Source organism: Anolis sagrei, chromosome 2 (assembly GCF_037176765.1).
Source record: "Anolis sagrei isolate rAnoSag1 chromosome 2, rAnoSag1.mat, whole genome shotgun sequence".
Taxonomy (NCBI): Eukaryota; Metazoa; Chordata; class Lepidosauria; order Squamata; family Dactyloidae; genus Anolis; species Anolis sagrei.
The window spans coordinates 6,350,144-6,371,483 of NC_090022.1; the positions used below are offsets into that span (position 1 = coordinate 6,350,144).

Here is a 21,340-nt window from a genome sequence, read left to right on the forward strand (position 1 = left end):
TTCCGGTGGGGAAGATGGCGGCAGGACAACCTTAATGAGGAGTTCCTCAAAGAGGCAACCATGTAGAGGGGTCTGGTAGAGCAAATAGCTCCCCACATCCTGACAGATCGAGATCAGGAAGTGTGCAAAACCCTAGTTGTCAGCTCCAAAGGTCCCAAAGATTCCCTTCCCCTCAAGGGAGGGAGATCGAGTGGATGCGGACAGTACAAGGGTAAGCAGACCTCTCTGTGGGAAGCAGCCGAAAGGTTAGCAACAGCTGCTGGCCTCCCCATTTTCAAAACTTAACAAGAAAAGAAGAAATCTATGATCTACGGTTGTGGAAACCAAGGGAACATAAGTTTCCAAAGAATTAATTCTGTGTCGGAGCCAAGAACTGTTCACCCCTTGCCTATTTGGGCTATGGGAAGGAAATTTAAAAATTGAAAAATAGAAGAAATCTAAGAAGGGAAAATTTGATGACCGAATATAAATAAGGACTAAATTTAATGGACTCTTGGGAGGAATAAATTGTATATAAAAATCGATAAATATATTAAAGAATTTAAGTATTAAATTCTTTAATATATTTATCGATTTTTATATACATTTTATATACATTTATATACATTTTTATATACATTTTATATACATTTATATACATTTATATATTGATATCCTTAAGAAAATAAGAATATAAGAAATAAGCAATAAATTGGAAGAAAAATAAAAAAATAAAATAAAACCTACTCCTGTAATTGTTTAACAAACTTGTTATATCTGCTGAATTTGACCGACTATAATTGATTAAATAATTAAATAAAAGAAAGAAAGCCACTGACCTTGGGCACCACATTGTTGAGTCTACGATGGTTTCTCTATAAACAAGCTGGCGGAGAGGCAGGGCAAGGACAACCTCGCGAAAGAAAACAGGAAGAAAGCTAAAGATAGACGTAAGACGCAAGACGTAAGAAGCAAGATGTAAAGACGTAGAAAGGGTGCCGAAGAAGGGCGGAAGTAGAAATAAACAGGCTAAGCGTGGCTTATAGCGGAAGCAGAGTGACGCAAGACGTACAAAGTAAGGGCGGAAGTGAAAGAAGCTGAAGTAGAACTAAGGGTGGAAGAGAAAAAGAATTAATACAAAAACAATTAATATAAAATACAGGAGTAGGAGATACGGAAAATAATTAAATAATATAAGGAGTGAAGCGAGCAAGAGACGAAGACAGAAGCAGAGGATCGGACAGTCTGCAGAGAAATTTGGACGACGGACCTTCGGGAGGCAAGAGTGTGCAGCAGCGGGAGCAGATCTACGGGAGGCAAGAGTGGAGAAAAGAAAAGAAGAGAGAAGATAGAAGAATATAGAAGATAAGAGAATCTTAGTTGTTTGGCCAAATAGGACTAAACAAGAAGGAAATTAGAAATTGGAATCTATTAAAAAATCAATTCATGAAATATTACTTGAATCAAATTGAATAATAATAATAATAATAATAATAATAACAAAGAGCTGAATTATGAATTAATATATACTAAATTATATAATTGACTAAATGAAATTAATGAATTGATTTCTTTTTCCTTTTCCTTAAATTAAGAACTGATTAAGGTGATCGTGTTAAATTGAGGAAAATTGATGTTTTTTGAAGTATATATATAAATATTAATTATTAATATTAATTATTTGGTAGCATCTAGTAATATTTAGTAATTGATTCAAATTATAATAAGAATAAGAAAAAAAAACACCCCAAAAACAAAGATAGAAAAAGAAAAAGATCTCTTAGGCTCTCCTTACATGCTTGTATGAGTAATACATCTCCCTTCTCTCTCTTTTTAATAGCATTGCATCCATCTGGCAGTTCTAGCAACATCGAAATAGGTAAATTGGGGTCAGGGGGTCAGTGGGGAGAAGAGGGTCAAGCCTTGAGACAGAGAATTCAATGTCCAGAACTTATTTGGTGGACAAATTTCTCCTCCCAAACTCACACAGGCTACCTCAGTCTTGAAAGAAAACAAGTTCAGAAGGAGGAGAGTGGTGCTGTGGCCCAGGGCAGAGGTGTATTCGTGATATAGGTGGAGGGGTATTCAAGTGGTCCTTGGAAATGTCCACTGAAATCCTCTGGGAAAGGGGAGGGAGGGAAGTGGGTCCCCTTCAAGAAAAGAGGAGCCCTTGCCTCTCCTGCACATTTCCTTTTGTAGGGAAAGAAAACAGCCTCCGCCTTACACCACCTCACCATTGTGCACATAGCAGATCCTGAGGCAGCACGTGAGCGTTTCCTGCCCTTGGGACTTCAAGAGCAGAATTTAAAATGGATTCCTTCTCTAGTGTGATGAAGAGTCTAGCCCTGGAATCTCTCCCCTCCCTTTATTCCATGACCACCATAAAGACTGCTCCCAAAATCTGTATAGAGACAGTCTTTGTGGTGGGCATTGAAATGGCAAGGCCCCACAGTTCTGCCCTGAGGAAAATATCTCGAATCCCTAAGTATTTCCTGCCTAAAAATTGACCCCCTTGCCTTTTCTTTCCTTTTTCAGTACATGAGGAAGGTTCCCATAATTCGGAGAAAAGTACATGTAAGTAAACCCTTGCTCAAAGAGATGAATGGCAAAGGAAAGAGACATAGAAGGAAAGGTTACACTTCTAAGTCAGGGGTTCTCTTGGAGCCATACCATTTCCCAAAACTTTCTCTCCTCACCTGGTTTGAGGTCTAGACAAGAGAAAGGAAAACTCTCTCTCTCCTATCTAGGTGTTCTGCCATCTTCTTGTTCAACAGATGGACTCTATACAGTCAGTCCTCCCATATCAACAGATTCTATGTCCATGGATTCCACGTGGTTTAAAAATAAATTCCCAAAAACAAAGATTTAAATGTTTATATAAGGAACACAATTGTATTTCATCACATAATAGTCACACACACCCCTTTTGGGGAAGGCAAAATAGGCACTTTAGTTATCCTCGCATAAAGGTCGCACCCTTAATTCAGTCACCTGGTGGGTGAATTAAGGGTGCCACTGCTTTTTTGGCACTGTGGGAAGAAGGGCAGCTGGGTGGGAGGATGAATTCACTTCTCTGCCTTCCTGCCCTCTTTCCCTTTAGGCAAGGGAGCAGCAGCATGGGCAGGTGACGCCTCACCCAGCCACTCAGGTGCTCTCTTTGAGGGCACAGGCGCATGGGAGGGCCTTTTTCACTGCATAATAGTCACCACCGCATAATAGTCTCACCCCTCCCCTCAATGTTTTGGGCAGGGGGGGTGATGCCCTTGTATATAATAGGACTTGAGCATCCTCAGATTTTGGTGTCTACAGGGGTCCTGAAATCAAACTCCAGCAGATATCAAGGGTCCACTATGCTGGGGACTGAAAGGCACAGCCCAGCTCTCACCCAGCATCTCAGAGTGGCTGGAGGCTGAAATGAGATCCATAGAAACCACTGCAGATGCCATGAAGCCAGCCAGGAAGGACACAGCTCATTGCCAAGTTTGGCCAGCTCCCAGAGAGGATTAAATGTCTCTTTGGTTCCATCCCCAGACAACCTACTTGCTCTCCTTCCTACAATGCAGCTCTTAGGCTCTCCTTACATGCTTGTATGAGTAATACGCTTTCTCTTCTCTCTCTTTCCAATAGCAAGGTAATTTGGGCTGGGAAAAAACCCAGAGTCTAGTTCTGCTGTATCCTACTAAGGACATGCACCCTACAACTCCCAAATTTCTCTGGTTGCTGATTGAGGTTCCTTCAGCCTGGATCAAATTCATTGGGTTTCATCCTCCTGCCCTCATTCTAAAGCATTTCCCTGTTTTGTCTTTCCGCAGTGTAACTGGTTGGTCTGCTGTGTAAAGAAGAGAGGAAGAGTGGATTGGAGCCTTGGCTGGGTCCACTACATGATTCATGAACCAGAACCACACATCCTCCTTTTTAGAAGACCACTTCCAAAAGGCCAGCAGAAATGACTTCTCTCAACTTCTGGGATTTTTTGTAAAAATGTATATGTTGGTAGTATTCAGTGAATACTTGAGAATGTACAAATGCGTCATTACCTGTGCATGAGCTGTATTATTCACAGCAACAGAGCTCAGTAAAGTGCAAACGAAGTAGGCTGCTATGATCTTAGACTCTAATTGTTAATAAGTGCTAGGGCTGGCGGTTTCGTTTCATAATTTGTTAAAAATTCGTTATTTTTTTTATAACGAAGCGATAACGAACCATTCAGGAGCATCTAAAAAACGAAACTAATTTTTAAATTCATTTTGTAATTGCTTCGGATTTCGTTATGTATTCGTTTCGTTATCGTTTTGAGGTCATTTCGTTATTATTTCCGCATGTCTGCGGCAAGTTTTATAGTTGTTTTTTGTTTAATTAGTGAAAAAAAATATAAATATCACACCAACAGTCAACAACAGAGGGAGAGGGAAGCTTCAGAAGTTCCCCCTGTCCCATTTGGAGGTTTTTTAGCGTATTGCGCGGTCGTGTCCGCCATTAACGAATCGATTCGTAATTGTTTCGTAATTGTTTCGTCATTATTTTACGAATTACGAAATTTCGTAAATATCGAACTTTTTTACAGAAAAATTTCACAATTCTTTTAAAAATCAAAACACAAAACCCCCCAAAAAACGAATCGATTTTAGAAACAAATTTTTCCGTTGTTACCCAGGCCTAATAAGTGCCTATTTGATCTTGTCTATTTTGTTCAATAACGTTTATGACTTACATGTAATAAAAGTGTTGAGAGATAGAGAATAGGAATGTAAGGCACTGGCATAGGGTGCATCTATACTTTGGAATTACTGCAGTTTGACAACACTTTAACTGCCATACCTGAATGCTATGGAATCATGGGAATTGTTGTTTTGCCAGGGCTTTAGCCTTTTCTACCAAAGACTGTTTCTGCCTCTCCAAACTCCAGACTATATATCCTATATTTTCAAAGTACAGATTCCTAACATTTTGGAGAAGTATGATCTTTGGAAAAGTATGACTTTGTTAGAAGTCATAACCTTTTGGAAAAATGACACCATGACCTTTTGTGAAATGGAAATCTCCATAACCTTTCAGAAAATGACGTTCACTACCAATTTGGAAAAATCAGGAATCTCCCTGAGAACAGTTAAAAACTCACTTGAGTCAACCTTCTCCTTAGTGGTCAATATTCACTAGCATTCAGGCATGGCAGTTAGGTTTCTCAGCTGTTAGACTGATATACCTAGGCCCCTTCCACACAGCTGAATAAAATCCCACATTTTCTGCTTTGAACTGGGATATATGGCAGTGTGGATTCAGATATCCCAGTTCAAAGCAAATATTGTGGGATTTTCTACCTTGAGATTCTGGGATATAGGGCTCTGTGGAAGGTCCCCTAGATATAGAATCATAGAATCATAGAGTTGGAAGAGACCTCATGGGCCATCCAGTCCAACCCCATTCTGCCAAGAAGCAGGAATATTGCATTCAAATCACCCTTGACAGATGGCCATCCAGCCTCTGTTTAAAAGCTTCCAAAGAAGGAGCCTCCACCACACTCTTTGATGTCTGTTTGAACTGCTAGGGATAAAGATATGCCAATGCACAAACACACACACACATAGCAGAGTTTCAAAAGTGTTGTTTCAGTTGCCCCCCCCCCCCCCCCAAAATCTAAACTCCCTTAAATCACCTTGGTTTAAATCATGCTTTCAAAGGGCCAAAATATAAGTAGACTTCTTTAAAATTAACATTGTTGATTTACTCACAAACTTCATGTATTCAACATACAGATACTTTGTTTATCAGTCCAGTTACAGATAGGATTTGAAGTAGTTTCTCTGTGTAGATAACACAGGGCATCTTTTTCATAACAATCCAGAGTCTAGACATCTCTCTGTTCTGAGAGTCTAATAGAGTCTCTAAAGCTGTGGTTCCCAACCTGTGGGTCCCCAGGCGTTTTGGCTTACAACTCCCAGAAATCCCAGCCAGTTTACCAGCTGTTAGGATTTCTGGGAGTTAAAGGCCAAAACATCTGGGGACACACAGGCCAAAACATCTGGGGACACACAGATGTGGGATTTTCTACTGCTCTAAAGCATTCTGTTTCCACTGATTTCTAAAAGCATGCTGTTTCTAAAATGGAGTCTAAGTCCTGAACAATCCCAGATTTGATCACCTGGTCTGCAGCCCCTCCCACAACACAGAGTTAAGGAAAACTGCATACCAATATACACATATACAGTACAGTAAGCAATCTGAATTATATACAAAAAAAACTAGTGGAGGCTTGAAGAAGATTGCTATTCCCAGCATAACAATGGTGTCAAGCTGCATTAATCTACAGTAGAGCTTTTCAAACTCAGTCGGGACACATTAAATTTGTCAGCTGCAGTATGTAGGTGTGTTGTGCAAACATAATGGAAACATCAAAGTCTGTATGAATTGAACAATAAAACATTTTATTGTCGAAGGCTTTCATGGCTAGAATGTTGTTCTTTTTTCCGCTGTTGAAAAAACCATCACTGGACCCCACTCAATTCGTCAACATTCGGCCTGTTTCCAATCTCCCCTTCTTGGGCAAAGTCCTGGAACGTGTGGTGGCCTCACAACTCCAGGCATTCTTGGTAGACACGGATTATCTGGATCCGGCACAGTCTGGCTTTAGGCCGGGACATGGTACTGAGACAGCCTTGGTCGCCTTAGTGGATGATCTGCGCCGGGAGCTCGACAGGGGGAGTGTGTCCCTGTTGGTGCTGCTGGACCTCTCAGCGGCCTTCGATACCGTCGACCACGGTATCCTTCTGGGACGCCTCTCAGGAATGGGTCTTGGAGGGACTGTTTTACAGAGGCTCCGCTCATTCCTTGAGGGTCGGTCTCAGAAGGTGTTACTGGGAGACTCCTGTTCAACCCCACAACCTTTGTCTTGTGGGGTTCCTCAGGGTTCAATATTGTCTCCCATGTTGTTTAACATCTACATGAAGCCGCTGGGAGAGATCATCCGGAGTTTCGGAGTGTGATGTCATCTGTACGCAGATGATGTTCAACTCTGTCACTCCTTTCCACCTGCTACTAAGGAGGCTGTCGAGGTCCTGAACCGGTGCTTGGCCGCTGTGACGGTCTGGATGAGGGCGAACAAATTGAAATTGAATCCAGACAAGACAGAGGTCCTCCTGGTCAGTCGAAAGGCCGAACAGGGTATAGGGTTACAGCCTGTGTTAGATGGGGTCGCACTCCCTCTGAAGACACAGGTTCGCAGCTTGGGTGTGACCCTGGATTCGTCGCTGAGCCTGGAGCCCCAGGTCTCAGCGGTGACCAGGGGAGCATTTGCACAGCTCAGGCTAGTGCGCCAACTGCGCCCGTACCTTGGGAAGTCTGACTTGGCCACGGTAGTCCACACTCTGGTTACATCCTGTTTAGACTACTGCAATGCTCTCTACGTGGGATTGCCTTTGAAGACGGATCGGAAGCTCCAGCTAGTCCAATGCTCGGCAGCCATGATACTAACAGGAGCGAAGCGCAGGGAGCATACAACTCCTGTGCTGCACCAGCTCCACTGGCTGCCGATTTGCTACCGGGCTCAATTCAAAGTGCTGGCGTTGGCCTATAAAGCCCTAAATGGTTCTGGCCCAAGTTACCTATCCGAACGTATCTCGGCCTATCAGCCCGCCAGGACCCTAAGATCTTCTGAGGAGGCCCTGCTCTCTATCCCGCCTGCTTCACAGGTGCGGCTGGCGGGGACGAGAGACAGGGCCTTTTCTGTGGTGGCCCCCCGGTTGTGGAACGCCCTTCCTATGGAGGTAAGATCAGCCCCCTTGCTAATGGTGTTCCGAAGAAGATTAAAAACTTGGATGTTTGAACGGGCATTCGGTTAAACAGTGCAATGAATGTGATGATTACAGGAATGGAAAATTGGACGATGGATTGGATCACGACTCTAGTTATGAGATGCATTGTGTTGTCTATTGTTGTGTCAATATTGTATATTATGCTTTTATGGTTTTAAATTGTATATCGTTGATTGATTCTTATCCTTGTTGTAAACCGCGTTGAGTCGCCTGTTGGGCTGAGAAACTGCGGTATACAAGTAAAGTAAATAATAAATAAATAAATAAATAAATAGAATCACTGGGTTGTTGTAGGTTTTCTGGGCTATATGGCCATGTTCTAGAAGCATTCTCTCCTGACGTTTCGCCTGCATCTATGGCAGGCATCCTCAGAGGTTGTGAGTTCCAACAGACCTCACAACCACTGAGGATGCCTGCCATAGATGCAGGCGAAACGTCAGGAGAGAATGCTTCTAGAACATGGCCATACAGCCTGAAAAACTTACAACAGCCTAATAAAACATTTGTATTTTTGAAATATAAATGAAAGGTTTTTATGAGATAAGTTGTGTCTCTATACATTTCAATATTTATGTATGAATCAGTATCTCTTATACGGGGTTGCTTTAATCTCCAGTTCACTAGCAAAACTGAATTGCTGAGTAGCAAATTGATGCTTGTCTGAAATCATAGAATCATAGAGTTGGAACCCTGCCAATGTCCTCCACAAACACCACACTGCCCGCCACCCAAGGGAAGGATTTCATGCAGGGACAATTTCATCCTAGATTGTATGTTTCCTCCACCACAGACATCCCAGTGTTCCTTGCTCTCTCCACTGTTGTCGAATTTGCATGCCACTGCCCATTGCCCCTCCCATAACCCGTCCCTACTCCTTTCTATGGTATGCAGCAAACAGAGGAATTGATCAGCAATTGAACATACTGGAAGGGTTTGGGGGACTGACTCAACATGACGGAAGTTGTAGTTTGTTAGCAGTCAGACTCTCCAGTCTCGGCACAGCAAGCGTGTGATTTCAAAATAAACAAACTCAGGCAGCATTCTTCTTAAAGTTTCGAAGTAGCTTTACTTAAAGCGTTTATATACAAAGGACTACATGATGGAACTAAAGATGGCGACGAACAAAGCATAGCAAGAAGACACAGCAAACAAGAGATCCGCCCTTCTGTCTTATCTATGTTCTTGGCTGGTACACTCCTTAATTTCTCTCAGGGCAAAGGAATTTCATGTTATCACAGTTTCACTGTCTGGCCTGTAACTTTGTAACAATAACATATGTGAGCTGAACAGTAAATGAACATGACTGAATCCATCTTTAAGAAGCAATACTAATACATTATAATACTAATGCAAACACATTGAAAAACATACATGCATATGAAATAACTATAACTATTCTGACATAGTTCGCCCTGCATCAAGACACAGCACTGTGATCCCCACTGATAATGGACCTGGAGCAAATTTGGCACACAGAACCCCCATGATCAGATTTGGGGGAAATTGACTTTGATTCCATCAGTGCTGCCTCCAGAAAATCCTGCAAATCTCTTGGGAAGACAAACGGGCAAATGTCAGCATGCTGGAAGAAGCAAAGACCACCAGCATTGAAGCAATGGTCCTCCGCCATCAACTCTGCTGGACTAGCCACGTTGTCCGGATGCCTGACCACCGTCTCCCAAAGCAGTTGGGAGCTCTGAACTCAAGAATGGAAAACGGAATGTTGGAGGAGAGGAAAAGTGATTGAAAGATGGACTCAAAGCCAACCTCAAAAACCCTGGCATAGACACTGAGAACTGGGAAGCCCTGGCCCTTGAGCACTCCAGCTGGAGGTCAGCTGTGACCAGCAGTGCTGCAGAATTTGAAGAGGCACGAATGGAGGGTGAAAGAGAGAAACGTGCCAAGAGGAAGGTGCGTCAAGCCAACCCCGACCAAGACCGCCTTCCACCTGGAAACCGATGCCCTCACTGCGGGAGAAGATACAGATCAAGAAGAGGGATCCGCAGTCGCCTACGGACCCACCGCCAGGAGGACCATCATCCTCGGACTATGAGGGATCGCCTAAGTAAGTAGTAAGTAAACCGTTTTATATAATTAAAAAAAAGAACTAGCTAAAGGAGCTGAATTCCGTTGACTAGTTCCAATTGGATGGATCTATTGAGTCAACACATACATGTCTAAGGTTAGGAGGTAATATGTTTCTGCAAACCTTAGAGACAAGTGGGTATTTTCAGCCTAAACTTGGGCCTTTCTGGACTTAAGAAAGTCCATTTTTTTGTATATCAGGAAACGAGCAAAAGCAACAGCCTAATTTAACAAAGGCCTCTTTGTTAAAACTGAATCCCAAGTGGCCCAGATTGGCCCCAGGGATGGTGGAAGTGCCCACTACCTCCTACCCAAGTACCTGGACAGAGCCCTGCAACAGAGGTTTACTTGGGCTGCACCCAATTCCTCTTTGAAATGTCAGAAAGAGCATATGATTGCATAAAGTATGAGGTCCCAGTGGTTACTCAATTAAAGAATTCACCTTTGCAAATTCAATGTTACTATAAGAACTGTGCATAAGCCAAAAATGAAAAAAAAAGGAAAATATTTCATGTACTGTTTAAAAAAAAGCTTGGCTGGTCGCTGCCTAGGGGAATCCATTGTTTGGAGGTGATTAGCTGGCCCTGTTTGTTTCCTGGAGTTAGATTTAACTGTGACCTCATTCTGGAGTAAGAGTTCTTCCTCCCACCCTGGACATTATTCCACAGATATATAAACCCCATTTTCCTAGTTTCCAACAGACCTCACAACCTCTGAGGATGTCTGCCATAGATGACAAACTAGAGAGAAGGGCCAAAACTAACAAAATGAAGTTCAACAGGGACAAATGCAAGATACTCCACTTTGGCAGGAAAAACAAAATGCAAAGATACAAAATGGGGGACAATGCCTGGCTTGAGAGCAGGACGTGTGAAAAAGATCTTGGAGTCCTCGTGGACAGCAAGTTAAACATGAGCCAACAATGTGATGTGGCGGCAAAAAAAGCCAATGGGATTTTGGCCTGCACAATAGGAGCATAGTGTCTAGATCTAGGGAAGTAATGCTACCCCTCTATTCTGCTCTGGTTAGACCACACCTGGAATATTGTGTCCAATTCTGGGCACCACAATTCAAGAGAGATATTGACAAGCTGGAATGTGTCCAGAGGAGGGCGACTAAAATGATCAAGGGTCTGGAGAACAAGCCCTATGAGGAGCGGCTTAAGGAGCTGGGCATGTTTAGCCTGAAGAAGAGAAGGCTGAGAGGAGACATGATAGCCATGTATAAATATGTGAGAGGAAGCCACAGAGAGAAGGGAGAAAGCTTGTTTTCTGCTTCCTTGGAGACTAGGACGCGGAACAATGGCTTCAAACTACAAGAGAGGAGATTCCATCTGAACACGAGGAAGAACTTCCTGACTGTGAGAGCCGTTCAGCAGTGGAACTCTCTGCCCCAGAGTGTGGTGGAGGCTCCTTCTTTGGAAGCTTTTAAGCAGAGGCTGGATGGCCATCTGTCAGGGGTGATTTGAATGCAATATTCCTGCTTCTTGGCAGAATGGGGTTGAACTGGATGGCCCAGGAGGTCTCTTCCAACTCTTTGATTCTATGGTTCTATGTGGGTGAAACATCAGGAGAGAATGCTTCTGGAACATGGTCAGGCAGCCCGAAAACTCATAGCAACCCAGCGCCTTCTACCAAAGCCTTCGCCAATACAGACAAGACTACTTTCTCCCACCTTGGACATTATTCCACAGATATATAAATCCAATTTTCCTAGTTTCCAACACTCACAACCTCTGAGGATGCCTGCCACAGATGCAGGCGAAACGTCAGGAGGGGATGCTACTAGAGCATGCCCAGACAGCTTCGAAAACACACATCAACGCGCTGATTCCAGCCTTCGCCAATGCAAATGAATGGCTGCTGGGGTTTTTTTGCCTGTTTCTACTTTCGTTTTCACCAACTTTGCTCAGTTTGCGGCTGGGTGGAATCTCCCTAGCACCCGGTGACGTCACCGAAGTGCCTCTTTTTTGTGATTGGAGGAATGCTTCCCTTCCGTCCAATCCTGGCTCTTCGCCTTTTCTGAGTCCGTGGCTGGGCAGCGAAGAGAGAGGAACGCGCTGGGGTCGCTCCGGAGTCTCGCCCAGAAAGAAGGCAGTGAGGGGGTTTCGGGGGGCCGGATGGGCCTGCGATGGGGTCCCCCCCGCTTCTTCCTGGGCTTGGCTGTCCTCCTGGCGGGGAGCAGCTGCTGCTCCGGTGAGTAGAGCTGGGCTTTTATCTTGGCGAGGGGATTCCCAGCCCTTCCATCTGCAGGTGAGGGCAGCACAGAGTCGGCCCTAGGTAATTTTCAATGGTAAGCAAACAGTATTTTGGCGCCCCCCCCTCCCAACCAATCACTGATATATATTTTCTGTTTATCGTGGGAGTTCTGTGTGCCATATTTGGTTCAATTCCATCATTGGTGGAGTTCAGAATGCTCTTTGATTGTAGGTGAACTATACATCCCAGTAACGACACTTGCCGCACTTACTCCCTTGCCTGGCCCACTTTGGGTCCGGAGGCATGCCTGAAGACCCCGGCATGTGCACCAAAAGTCACCTCTTCTCCTGACTTTCTCCTCAGCCATTGGGAACAAGAGAGAGAGAGGGAGAGTGAGAGGTGGAGATGCCCACCTTTCCTGAAGGTAGGCGCAAAAACAAAGGAGGGAGCGGAGGTGGGAGATACCTCCAGCCGGAGGGCCTCTCTCTCTCTCTCTCTCTCTCGGTCCCAATGGCTGAAGAGAAAGTCAGGAGAAGAGGCAACATTTGGTGCACACACTGGGGTCTTCAGACACGCCTCCGGACACGAAGCGGGCCAGGCGCATCGGCTCCGCCCCTTGGCCCACCCGCGGATTGAGGAGAGGAGAGGAGGTGGGGGGAGCGCCGGGGGATCGGGAAAGGAAGCTGGTCATGGGGAATGGATCAAACACGGAGAACGATTGAGCGCCGGCTCTGCTCACGCACCCAGTGGCCGGGTGGAGCAGGAACGAGAGGAGCTAGGCGAGGCTCAAGGGTCGGCTCCTTTGGGAAGAGGATCGCCCGGCAGCGAGGCAAGAAAGCCGAGCCTCCCCCCGGACTGCTAGGGCTGTTGTGAGCTGAGGGGGCGCTCCTCAAGTGGCAGTCGAGGGGCATTTACAGAGGCACCTCTGCGCCCCTGGCAAAAAAAAAGTGTTCTGCGACCGCTTACTTTGCATAATGGACGAGCCACCCCTGAGAGCAGGGTTGGGGTTAGGGTGGCCCTGGAGAGCCAAGAATGGGCCTTCCACCCCCTCGGGAGACATGGGCAGCCCCTCCGCTGGCCTTGCATAGACCCAGAGCCCACAGGGAGCCAAAGTCAGAAAGGATCCAACCAGGAAGGAGGGCAGAGTTGGGGGGTCCCCAGGGAACAGGCTTCCTCCAAGGCAGAAGATGTTGGAGCATCCAAGCAATCTGTGAGTGTGTGTGTGTCAACTCTAAAACAAGATGCATGAAGTTGATTGGTCAGACAATGCCCATGGAGATGGCTGAGCCAGGGATTTTTGGACACTGTTACATTTTTGTTCAGGCTTGAGCTATGCAAGTGCTTAGACTGAGAAACAGAGGGATACAGGGGGATTCGAACAGTGAAATATTTATTTATTACTAGCTTAGGGACCCAGCGGTGCCCATGTTATTTGGGAAAGGCATTGTTTATCAGTGCTCCAAGTTTAGCCTAGACCCAATGTCAGCTTGGTGATTAGCTGGCCCGGTTTGTTTCCTGGAGTAAGATTTAACTCTGAGGTCATTCCGGAGTAAGTGGGTGTGGGTGAACTAAAACTCCCATATGCAGGTCCCAGCGTCCATGCTCCATCCTCCTCCAAACAGTACCAGGATTTAGAATAGGTTGTGGAGGCTCTTGATCAGTCTTGATCAGTCATTGGATGAGGGTCGCAGTGATCTCAAGAAGTGAGTGAAGGTATTTCAAGTCCCATCATCTGTGGTCCATCCTCCTCCAAACAGTATCAGGATGTAGAGTGGGTCATGGGGGCTCTGTGTGTCAAGTTTGGTCTTGATCAGTCATTGGATGAGGGTTGCAGTGGTCTCAAGAAGTGAGTGAAGGTACTGTAAGTCCCATCATCCATGGTCCATCTTCCTCCAAACAGCATCAGGATGTAGAGTGGATCATGGGGGCTCTGTGTGTCAAGTTTGGTCTTGATCAGATATTGGATGAAGGTCGCAGTGATCTTGGGAAGTGTGTGAAGGTACTGTAAGTCCCATCATCCATAGTCCATCCTCCTTCAAACCACAACTGGATGTAGAGTGGGTCATGGTGGGTCGGTGTGCCAAGTGTGGTCTTGATCAGTCATTGGATGAGGATCACGTGGTCTCAAGAAGTGAGTGAAGGTACTGTAAGTCCCATCATCCATGGTCCATCCTCCTCCAAATAGCACCAGGATGTAGAATGGGTCATGGGGGCTCTGTTTGTCAAGTTTGGTCTTGATCAGTCATTGGATGAGGTTCGCAGTGGTCTCAAGAAGTGAGTGAAGGTACTGTAAGTCTCAACATCCGTGGTCCATCCTCTTCCAAACAGCACCAGGATGTAGAGTGGATCATGGGGGCTCAGTGTACCAAGTTTGGTCTTGATCAGTCATTGGATGATGGTCACAGTGGTCTCAAGAAGTGAGTGAAGGTACTGTAAGTCCCATCATCCATGGTCCATCTTCCTCCAAACTGCACCAGCATGTACAGTGGATCATGGGGGCTCTGTATGCCAAGTTTGGTAGAAGCGGATATTACAAAATATGGAACTTAGTGTAAGGCCTGCTGTAGAGACTTGTTTTATATCATAGAATCAAAGAGTTGGAAGAGACCTCATGGGCCATCCAGTCCAACCCCATTCTGCCAAGAAGCAGGAATATTGCATTCAAATCACCCGTGACAAATGGCCATCCAGCCTCTGCTTAAAAGCTTCCAAAGAAGGAGCCTCCACCACACTCCGGGGCAGAGAGTTCCACTGCTGAACGGCTCTCACAGTCAGGAAGTTCTCCCTCATGTTCAGATGGAATCTCCTCTCTTGTAGTTTGAAGCCATTGTTCCGCGTCCTAGTCTCCAAGGAAGCAGAATATATCTGTGTTTATCTCATAGTTCATTCTGTAGCTTCCTTGCAGCACATAGACTTTCCAGAAAGCAATGTGGTGTGCTAAATACATGAATTACATATCTATGACTCAAGGGTGCGCAAGTAACTGGCCAGATTATGAGAACTGGTTTCCCCTGTGTTCAGAAAGACCCTGTTGCAAAAGGCAGGATGCTGGACTGTTGAAGTCTACAAGAAGCTGTTTCCTGTACTTCTTGACAAACATGACACCAGGCAGTCTTTGGGCGTTCCCTCTCCGTATGTTGTGGCTGAGCAAGAACCCCACAAAGTCTGCAGAGCAGCCGGCTTCGGAGTTTTATCTTCCCCATCAAAGCCACAGCACAAGCAGAGGAGGCAAGGAAGAGGCTGTTCACGTATCAGTCGGCCTGGTCGCCCGCTACCTGGTAAGACTAGGCAAGCCCCCACCCTAGCAGCCTTTAAGAAGGATCTAAAAACTTGGCTCTTCTGATGTGCCTTTGGAAAGTGACCATATATTTCTTTCCTGTTGTTTCTCCCACAATGTTGTCTTCATATTGCACTTCCCCCCACCTTTCTGAAGGCCTGACTCCACTGTTCCGTCCCCTACAAGCTCCTCCCTTACAAATTTACCTTTCCTTTCTTATTGTTTTCTCATCCAGAGTTTTACCATTTTATGTCGTGCATTTGGCCCAACAACTGTGTGTGATTTTTCACTCTGTTCTGGGCAGCAAAGCAATTCAAGGAAGAGATGGACAAGTTGGAAAATGTCCAGAGAAGGGCGACCCAAGAAGCAGCTGAGGGAGCTGGGGGTGTTCAGCTTGGAGGAAAGAAGGCTGAGCGGGAACATGAGAGCCATGTTGACATATCTGTTTACACATTGGCTTGTTGGCTGCTGCTCTGGAGACTTGGGCACAGAGCAATGGATTCAAATGGCAGGAAAAGAGATTCTACCCAAACATCAGGAGGATATTTGGAGCTATTTGGCAGTGGAAGTCTGTTGGAGACTTATTCTCCAGAGATTTCTAAGCAGAGGCTGGATGGCCGTCTGTTGGGAGGGCTTTGGTTGTGTCTTCCTGCCTGGCAGAAGGGGGTTGGGCCAGATGGCCTTGGGCTTTTCTTTCTGCTGTCAAATTCCATGATTTGTAACCAACAAGGAAGCAACAACCTGGCAGTGGTGTGCCATCCACCCAGACGCTATAAAAAATAAGACTGCGACGTGCTTCTCTCTATAGCTGAGTGAACTGCAGTTGTCTATCTTGCAAACTTAAGATACTAAGCAACTGAGACTAGTACCGGTTTTAAACAACAAAAAAGAGTATTTATTTATTCAAAGTCCTTGAAGACTTGGCAGGATTCATCACAGATCATCAAAGTTGCAAACAAACAGTCAATAGATGAAGTCACAAAAATGTTCTTTCTTTCTTATAGTTACAGAGGCAACCCTTTCTCCAGGTGGCAGATAAGATTCTGGAATCTTAACACCCTAACCTAAAGCTGTTGTGGTTTAGAAAAAGGCAGGCTTTTTCCCTATCTATAACTTAAGGTCAGTCCTGGAGACAAAGCAGTCACAAATGCAAAGATACAGAATGGGGGACAATGCCTGGCTCAAGAGCAGTACGTGTGAAAAAGATCTCGGAGTCCTTGTGGACAACAAGTTAAACATGAGCCAACAATGTGAAGTGGCAGCAAAAAAAGCCAATGGGATTTTGGCCTGCATCAATAGGAGCATAGTGTCTAGATCTAGGGAAGTAATGCTACCCCTCTATTCCGCCTTGGTTAGACCACACCTGGAATATTGTGTCCAATTCTGGGCACCACAATTCAGGAGGGATATTGACAAGCTGGAATGTGTCCAGAGGAGAGCGACTAAAATGATAAAAGGTCTGGAGAACAAGCCCTATGAGGAACAGCTTAAGGAGCTGGGCATGTTTAGCCTGAAGAAGAGAAGGCTGAGAGGGGATATGATAGCCATGTATAAATATGTGAGAGGAAGCCACAGGGAGGAGGAGGGAGCAAGCTTGTTTTCTGCTTCCCTGGAGACTAGGACGCGGAACAATGGCTTCAAACTACAAGAGAGGAGATTCCATCTGAACATGAGGAAGAACTTCCTGACTGTGAGAGTCGTTCAGCAGTGGAACTCTCTGCCCCGGAGTGTGGTGGAGGCTCCTTCTTTGGAAGCTTTTAAGCAGAGGCTGGATGGCCATTTGTCAGGGGTGATTTGAATTCAATATTCCTGCTTCTTGGCAGCGGATTGGACTGGATGGCCCATGAGGTCTCTTCCAACTCTTTGATTCTATGATTCTACAAGAAACTAGGTTATAAAATCCCCAGGAACAAGGCAGTTAGATATCCCAAAACTCAGAACAGGAACTTGGCAAGACAGGAACCATGAAACTAGAGATCCACTTGGAACCGGAACCATGAAACTACATATCCACTGTCATGAGAATCCAACATTGACCCAACTGAAGTACAAATCTTTCCCTGTTGTTTCATAAAGGCTTTCCTGCCTCATGCAATGAAAATAACACTTTCTGTTTCACTTTCCCACCAGATAAAACCTTATTTCCCCTTTTCTCTCAGAGACGGGCTGGTTTTCGACGAACCTGTGAATTTTCCCTTTGTTTATGAAAGTCTTGCCTTAATGAGTCTTCAAGCTCATTAAAATCTGCACCTGACAATTCATCCTCAGTAGACGGATTCTCAGGGAAAGCCTGCTGAGGGCCTATCTCAGGAATTTGGCCTTGAGCATCCACACTCTGCTCAAAAGAAACATCAGGCCTCTCAGAGCCAGGTCGGCTAAGAAAACCATTATTCCATTTATTTATTTATTTATTTATTTATTTATTTATTTCATTTATGTTCCGCCCTTCTCACCCCGAAGGGGACTCAGGGTGGAGCACAGCATATACACAGCAAACATTCAATGCCGGGACACAAATTCACATACAATACATAAACATTAAGAAACATTTCTCAAAATATTAAAATACACCATTTAAATCCGCCCTAGTCATCTGCATCAAATCTAATTGGCCTGGTCATCTTTCCTATTGCTGCTGTATTGCCCTGTCCCGAAAGCTTGGTCCCACAGCCAAGTTTTTACCATCCTTCTAAAGGACAGGAGGGAGGGGGCCAGCCTGATCTCACCAGGAAGGGAGTTCTATAGCCAGGGAGCAATCACCGAGAAGGCCCTGTCTCTCGTCCCTACCAATCGTGCCTGTGACAATGGCGGGACGGAAAGCAGGGCCTCCCCGGAGGATGTTAATCTCCGCAATGGTTCATATAGGGACAGGTAATTTGGGCCAGGGCCGTTTAGGGCTTTATAGGCCTTTTATAGGACTTTGAATTGTGCCTGGTAGCAAACTGGCAGCCAGTGGAGCTGGCGTAACATGGGAGTTGTATGCTCCCTGTATGCCGCCCCAGTTATTAACCTGGCTGCCTCTTGTTGGACTATTTGAAGCTTCCGAGCAGTCTTCAAAGGCAACCCCACGTAGAGTGCGTTGCAGTAGTCTATCCTAGATGTAACGAGAGCGTGGACCACCGTGGCCAAGTCTGACTTATCATCAGACATAGGCCCAGAAATCCCAGCATCAGGAAAACAATCATTCCCAGTTTCATCAGAGATAATCATAGGTATCACAGGCTAATCTACAACAGGTTCTCATATACACTGATGCCGATATATGAATGTGCACACAAGTGGATTTGTTGTCAATATCTCTCCTCACCCTCCTGCCGACTTTACTTTTCCCCTCTTCAACCCCGCTTCCCTTTGGGGTCACTTGCCTGCCATGCGGTGCCCACTGTGTAAATATAAGCTCTGTTTAATTTCATAAACATCAGAACAGAAGAATGCTTGCTGAGAGGTCTTATGGAAATTGATTTCCAATTGTGCTCCCATTTAGCCACCTGTGTGTCCATGACTCCATTTGTTTACAGCCCTAATTAGCTGTTTCAGGGTTTTAAAAAAAACAGTATATAGGAATTAAGTCACATGTTTTCCTTGCGTGTAGGGAAGTGGTTCTCAATCTTCCTAATGCCGTGACCCCTTAGTACAGGTCCTCATGCTGTGGTGACCCCCAACCATAACATTATTTTTGTTGCTACTTCATAACTGTAATTTTGGTACTGTTATGAATCGTAATATAAATATCTGATATGCAGGATGTATTTTCAGTCACTGGACCAAATTTGGCACAAATACCCAATACCCCCAAATTTGAATATTGGTGGGGTTGGGGGTGATTGATTTTGTCATTTGGTAATGCTGGAGTTGCTGGAATTTATAGTTTACCTAAAATCAAAGAGCCTTCTGAACCCCACCAATGCTGGAATTGAATCAAACTTGGCACACAGAATTCCCATGACCAAGAGAAAATACTGGGAAGGTCTGGTGGACACTGACCTTCAGTTTTTGGAGTTGTAGTTCACCTACATCCAGAGAACACCGTGGACTCGAGCAATGATGGATCTGGATCAAACTTGGCACAAATATTCAATATGCCCAAATGTGAACACTAGTAGAGTTTGGAGAAAATAGACCTTGCCATTTGAGAGTTGTAGTTTTTGGGATTTATAGTTTATCCACAATAAAATAGCATTCTGAACCCCACCAACGATAGAACTGGACCAAATTTTCCACACAGAACCCCCATGACCAACAGAAAATACTATGTTTTCTGATGGTCTTTGGTGACCCCTCTGACACCCCCTCGCGACCCCCACAGGGGTCCCGACCCCCAGGTTGAGAAACACTGGTGTAGGGGTATACAGTCATGTCAATACGTGTAATTTTCATCCAGAATCGGGTTTTTAAGCAATTACTTTCAAAGTACTTACCCAGTTAAACAGGAAACAATGCTTCCAAACCAGGAACAGAAAATAATTAAAATTTTGTTACGTAGTGTTATGGTATCTATGCTATTGGATTAGAACCTCTTTCTTTGAAGTCCATGTTGATTGTTATGCACCGATCCCAAAACACAGGCATCTTCCAAGCAAACCAAAACCAACAAACATCCCATGACGATTGGGGAGTCACAACGGGGGCAGGACTGTGAATCCTGGAAGCCCCTAGCTACAGATGGGTGGGGGAAATGGATTCTGTCATATCTAACCCATCACCAAGACACTTCCTTTGGTAGACAATCATTCTCAGCCATGAGTCCTTGTGGACAACAAGTTAAACATGAGCCAACAATGTTATGTGGCGGCAAAAAAAGCCAATGGGATTTTGGCCTGCATCAATAGGAGCATAGTGTCTAGATCCAGGGAAGTCATGCTACCCATGCTCTATTCCGCTTTGGTTAGACCACACTCCGGGGCAGAGAGTTCCACTGCTGAACGGCTCTCACAGTCAGGAAGTTCTTCCTCATGTTCAGATGGAATCTCTTGTAGTTTGAAGCCGTTGTTCCGCGTCCTAGTCTCCAAGGAAGCAGAAAACAAGCTTGCTCCCTCCTCCCTGTGGCTTCCTCTCACATATTTATACATGGCTATCATATCTCCTCTCAGCCTTCTCTTCTTCAGGCTAAACATGCCCAGTTCCCTAAGCCGCTCCTCATAGGGCTTGTTCTCCAGACCCTTGATCATTTTAGTCGCCCTCCTCTGGACACATTCCAGCTTGTCAATATCTCTCTTCAATTGTGGTGCCCAGAATTGGACACAATATTCCAGATGTGGTCTAACCAAAGCAGAATAGAGGGGTAGCATTACTTCCTTAGATCTAGACACTATGCTCCGATTGATGCAGGCCAAAATCCCATTGGCTTTTTTTGCCGCCACATCACATTGTTGGCTCATGTTTAACTTGTTGTCCACGAGGACTCCAAGATCTTTTTCACACGTACTGCTCTCGAGCCAGGCGTCCCCCATTCTGTATCTTTGCATTTCATTTTTTCTGCCAAAGTGGAGTATCTTGCATTTGTCACTGTTGAACTTCATTTTGTTAGTTTTGGCCCATCTCTCTAATCTGTCAAGATCGTTTTGAATTCTGCTCCTGTCCTCTGAACTATTGGCTCTCCCTCCTCAACAATGTACTGTTGAAGGCTTTCATGGCCGGAATCACTGGGTTGTTGTGGGTTTTTTCAGGCTATATGGCTATTTCTAGAGGCATTCTCTCCTGACGTTTTGCCTGCATCTATGGCAAGCATCCTCAGAGGTAGTGAGGTCTTTTGGAACTAGGAAAAACGGTGGAATGACCAGTGTGGGAAAAGACTCTTGTCTGCTGGAGCTAGGTGTGAATGTTTCAGCTGACCACCTTGATTAGCATTTGATGGCCTGGCAGTGCCTGGGGCAATCCTTTGTTGAGAGGTGATTAGCTGTCTCAGATTGTTTCCTCTCTGTTGTTTTGCTGTTGTAATTTTAGAGTTTTTAAATACTGGTAGCCAGATTTTGTTCATTTTCATGGTTTCCTCC

The 21,340-nt window shown here is 45.1% G+C and overlaps 2 protein-coding genes across 3 annotated transcripts in view; both read left to right on the forward strand.

Annotated features, from left to right (window-relative positions):
• LOC132770245 (major histocompatibility complex class I-related gene protein-like) overlaps positions 1-3,879 on the forward strand; it is a 159,779-nt gene extending 155,900 nt beyond the window's left edge. For both annotated transcript variants that reach the window (XM_067465337.1, XM_067465342.1), the window contains 3 exons: positions 1,820-1,858; positions 2,515-2,553; positions 3,792-3,879. In XM_067465337.1, coding sequence (XP_067321438.1) covers positions 1,820-1,858; positions 2,515-2,553; positions 3,792-3,796 — 83 coding nt within the window. In that variant the 3' untranslated portion in view covers positions 3,797-3,879. The remainder of the gene's footprint in view (positions 1-1,819; positions 1,859-2,514; positions 2,554-3,791) is intronic.
• Positions 1-21,340, forward strand: part of LOC132769747 (major histocompatibility complex class I-related gene protein-like) — a 240,081-nt gene that overhangs the window by 97,513 nt on the left and 121,228 nt on the right. The window lies entirely within an intron of this gene.